Raw genomic sequence first — 3,746 nt, 5'->3', positions numbered from 1 at the left:
AAAATCTGCTTGCAGGGAACCCGCAGTGAAGATTGCTATGTTAATGCAGCTCTTGCTGACCAAGATGCAAAGGTACAATTTATATTAAAGAGTGTTTCCTATTTATTGTAAGATATATTATATTTCTAAAGGTTTATGTTTTATGCACTGCCTTAACTGCCTGACATTGGTATTGTTATCAGGCTTTGTATGAAGCTGGAGAAAAGCAGAAGAAAGCAGATGCTTCTGTATTCATTAACATCCTCACCACTCGAAGCTTCGCACACTTACAACAAGGTAAACAATGAATGATAGTAAACAGCAAACAAACATAATACGATATTTCGAAATAATCAATTTAATATAATTCTTATATAATCTGAATCACAAAAATAAAAAAAATCTATATTTCCAGAAAATCTGCAAATAAAGATGATTTATGGAAATTAAGACTTTTTCATTTTTTTGTGATATAGATATATAGGAATTGTATTGTATTGATTATTTTGGAATATTGTATTGTGTTTGCAATGATCAGTTTAGCGATGTTTACATCATATGCTTTTATAATTGTTTTTGTCACAACAGCTTATTAGGTTTATTTTAGGATAATCTAATTAGATGTAATTGTTAACACATTTTCTTCACCAGTAATTTCTCCAAAAAATGTATTGGTTATTTTTAGCAAAAATATATCCCTCTGTCTGTGTCAGGGTGAGTAAAAATAAATGGGGGGGGGGGGGCCTTTAGGGTGGGATTTGGGCTCTTGGTGGGACTGGGGAGCCTAAGGGCTGAATTGGGATAAGGGTTACTGAAGCAGGCTGAGAGGCCTGGAGAGCATAGAGGTGGCTTGTGAGCACTGCAGTTGGTTGAACCTCACTTTCATTCAAGTAAAATTAGGAGACATTATTTCATAATGTTTGTGGAATGAGCCTAAAGGTAGGAACAAAATGTGTCTGCATGTTGTGTATATCTATCAAAGTAACACATTTTTTTATTTTTTCATTTTTTTGTGCAGTGTTTAAAAAGTATGCTACATACAGCAAACATGATCTCAATAAGGCAATGGATCTGGAGCTAAAGGGAGACATCGAGAAGTGCTTGGTAGCTATTGGTATGTGTTAGCACTTGATTAATTACTATCAGAGATACTAGAGGCACAACAAATGTTTACCTAGCCAAAAAAAGTCCATTCCATTCATAAGCAGAGCACAAACCTGCACATGATTGGGTATGCAAAGTAAACACCACTTCAACACTGTAAATTCTATAAGTAAACCCCTGTGAATCATATCCTGAATTGTACATACCTTATCTTTAAATACACATACAGTAAATGTGAAAATACTGACAGTGTTCAAATGAGTTTAAGCAGTGAGGATGGAGGATTACATTTCTCCTTCTTCTGACCTGCCAGCACTGGATAGGAAGAATGCTGTGGGACATATTTGAACATCTCTGGAACCTGGAAAGGTAAATATTAGTTTAAAAAAATATTCTGTTACAACCACCGCTTTATGTATATGCACATACCTTCCTGAGACTCATCTGTACGGATAGTATGACAACCTACTGACTTGGTGATATTCACAGATAGTGTCCAACTCGATAAGAAGACTCAGAGTAGAATCCAATGTCGTTTATTTGCCTTCTCAATACATAGGATGTGATTATTTGGGGTCTATTCACGAAGCAGCCGAAGGATCTAGCCGTAGCTTCGGCCGATCCTTCGGCTAGCTTCGGCCCCAGGACCCCTTCAGTTCAGTAGAACCGAAGGGCTGCTGTACGGGCTATTCACTATAGCCCGTACAGCTCCCGAACTCAGCCGAGCGGCTGAAAGCCGGAGCCAGGCGTGATGTTACGGCTGGCTCTGGCCACTTGCAGAGAGATCAGCGTCCCTGGTTACCAGCTAACCAGGGACACTGATCTCCAGACAGCAAACTCTCCCTGGCTCTCCGGGAGTCTCCCGCTCCCGGTCGCCCAAGAGAGAAACACTGCTTTTTCCTTTATTTTCTTTATTCTGACACGGAGCCGTGTCAGAATAGAAAAAAATAATAATAATTTTGCCCATAGGAAGGCATTGCTACATTCCTATTGGCTATTTCAATTTGCAATAGCCAATAGTAAACTAGCATTGCACCCGCCCTCTGCTGCAGTTCTCCTTCAAAATCCGTGTCAGAATAAAGAAAAAAAAAAGAAAAAGCAGTGTTTCTCTCCAGGGCGGCCGGAGCGGGAGACTCCCAGAGCGCCCGGGAGAGTTGCTTTTTTTTTTTTCTGACGGCAGCAGAACCGCCGGCCAATAGAAATCTGTTGGCCGGAGCTAGCTGTCATTACTAGCTCCACACAATCATTTACTATTTACTTTTTTTGTGTTGTTCGGCTCACTTCACTTGGGGTCGGTTGTTCACTCGGCTGCCCTCGGCAGCTTAGTGAATAGACCCCTTTGTCATTCTTAGAGTGAAAAGGGACATTCCTATATTTGCCATTCACAGCATAACAGAGACCCTCTTACCTCAGAGAGGGTGATGTAGAAAGAGAGATTACAAAGCATTGCTGGGAAAGTTTAGGGGTGAAGTGGAAAGAGTAGGGGTGAAGTGGAAGATGCCAAGTATGCACAGATTAGGCTGTAACAATGCTAATCTTACACTTGTAGCTAGAGATAGAGCATAACACAATGAAATGCAGTAATATATATATGCATTGTAACTGAAACAGCAGAAATAATACAAATTACACTGGATGTGGCAACACAAAAAAATAATTGAAGCATTTTTATTGTGTGGTGTGTTTTTTTTTTACATCTTACATTTATTTACATGCACTGGTGAAATGATTTAGGGGTCTGAGAAAACCCTAAAATTAGTTTACCAAGTAGTGAGTCAGCACCTACTTGCCCCCCATAGTGAGGCAGGTTGGTTATACAGTTAGCCTTACTCTTGCCAATAACCCCACTGGGCACAAGGGCAGCCAAATAGTCCAGTAATCCATACCATCAGTGCAACATTGCTTTGGGGAAAGGAGGGTCCAGTTTTCTTGGGGAAGCACTCTTATTACACTACCCAGTGCTGAATGGCATGTGGGCTGGTATCAGCATAGCAGGTTGGGCAACACGCTCTCCACTCCCTTGACATGAGCAAACCAGCCTGCATGCTTGATGTACCAGACTGGTTAGTTCTGTGAGTGGGGGCACATAGCTTTTTTTTTTTTTTTTCTGTAAATCAAAGGCCTGAGATTTAACAAGATTCTCCCAAAAGATTCAAGTTAAGGTAAAACATATTTGCTACTGTACTATTAAGATTTGCTCTGGAAAAATGTGATCAAACAAGATTGACACTGTGAACCCTGTATTAACCATAGAGTTAGTCTTGACAGGAAATACTGGAGGAATCCTGCTGAATCTTACTTCAGCAAGTTTTCCATTAGGTAAATTATTTCAACAACTCTTTTATTATTATACCCCATACAGCAACCTTACAGGATCCAAGAATGACAAGGCCATATCACCTTAAAGATCAGGGTCAGTGGCGTAACAATCGCCATAACGACCCAGGCGGCCGCTATGGGGCCCAGGGCACGGGGGGGCTCGGCCAGGGCATCCCCCACATGCCGTGCGGGCCGCCTGGGTCGCTATGGGATCTCAGGCTGCTGGCTGTCACTGGCAGGTGTGAGGAGGAACGTGTCGCTGTCAGTGATCTTTGCAGCGGCACGTTCCTCCTCACAGCCGCTGCTGTGACAGTGACAGCCAGCTGCTATGGTGGATGATGCTG

At 41.6% G+C, this 3,746-nt stretch overlaps 1 protein-coding gene across 1 annotated transcript in view; it reads left to right on the top strand.

Annotated features, from left to right (window-relative positions):
• Positions 1-3,746, top strand: part of LOC108797833 (annexin A1-like) — a 30,006-nt gene that overhangs the window by 20,526 nt on the left and 5,734 nt on the right. Inside the window, exons 8-10 of the mRNA XM_018569517.1 lie at positions 16-72; positions 183-276; positions 998-1,093. Of these exons, the coding sequence (XP_018425019.1) occupies positions 16-72; positions 183-276; positions 998-1,093 (247 nt within the window). The remainder of the gene's footprint in view (positions 1-15; positions 73-182; positions 277-997; positions 1,094-3,746) is intronic.

Source organism: Nanorana parkeri, unplaced genomic scaffold (genome assembly GCF_000935625.1).
Source record: "Nanorana parkeri isolate BGI_ZX_2015 unplaced genomic scaffold, ASM93562v1 scaffold1347, whole genome shotgun sequence".
NCBI lineage: Eukaryota > Metazoa > Chordata > Amphibia > Anura > Dicroglossidae > Nanorana > Nanorana parkeri.
This window is presented reverse-complemented; position numbering and strand designations above follow the sequence as displayed.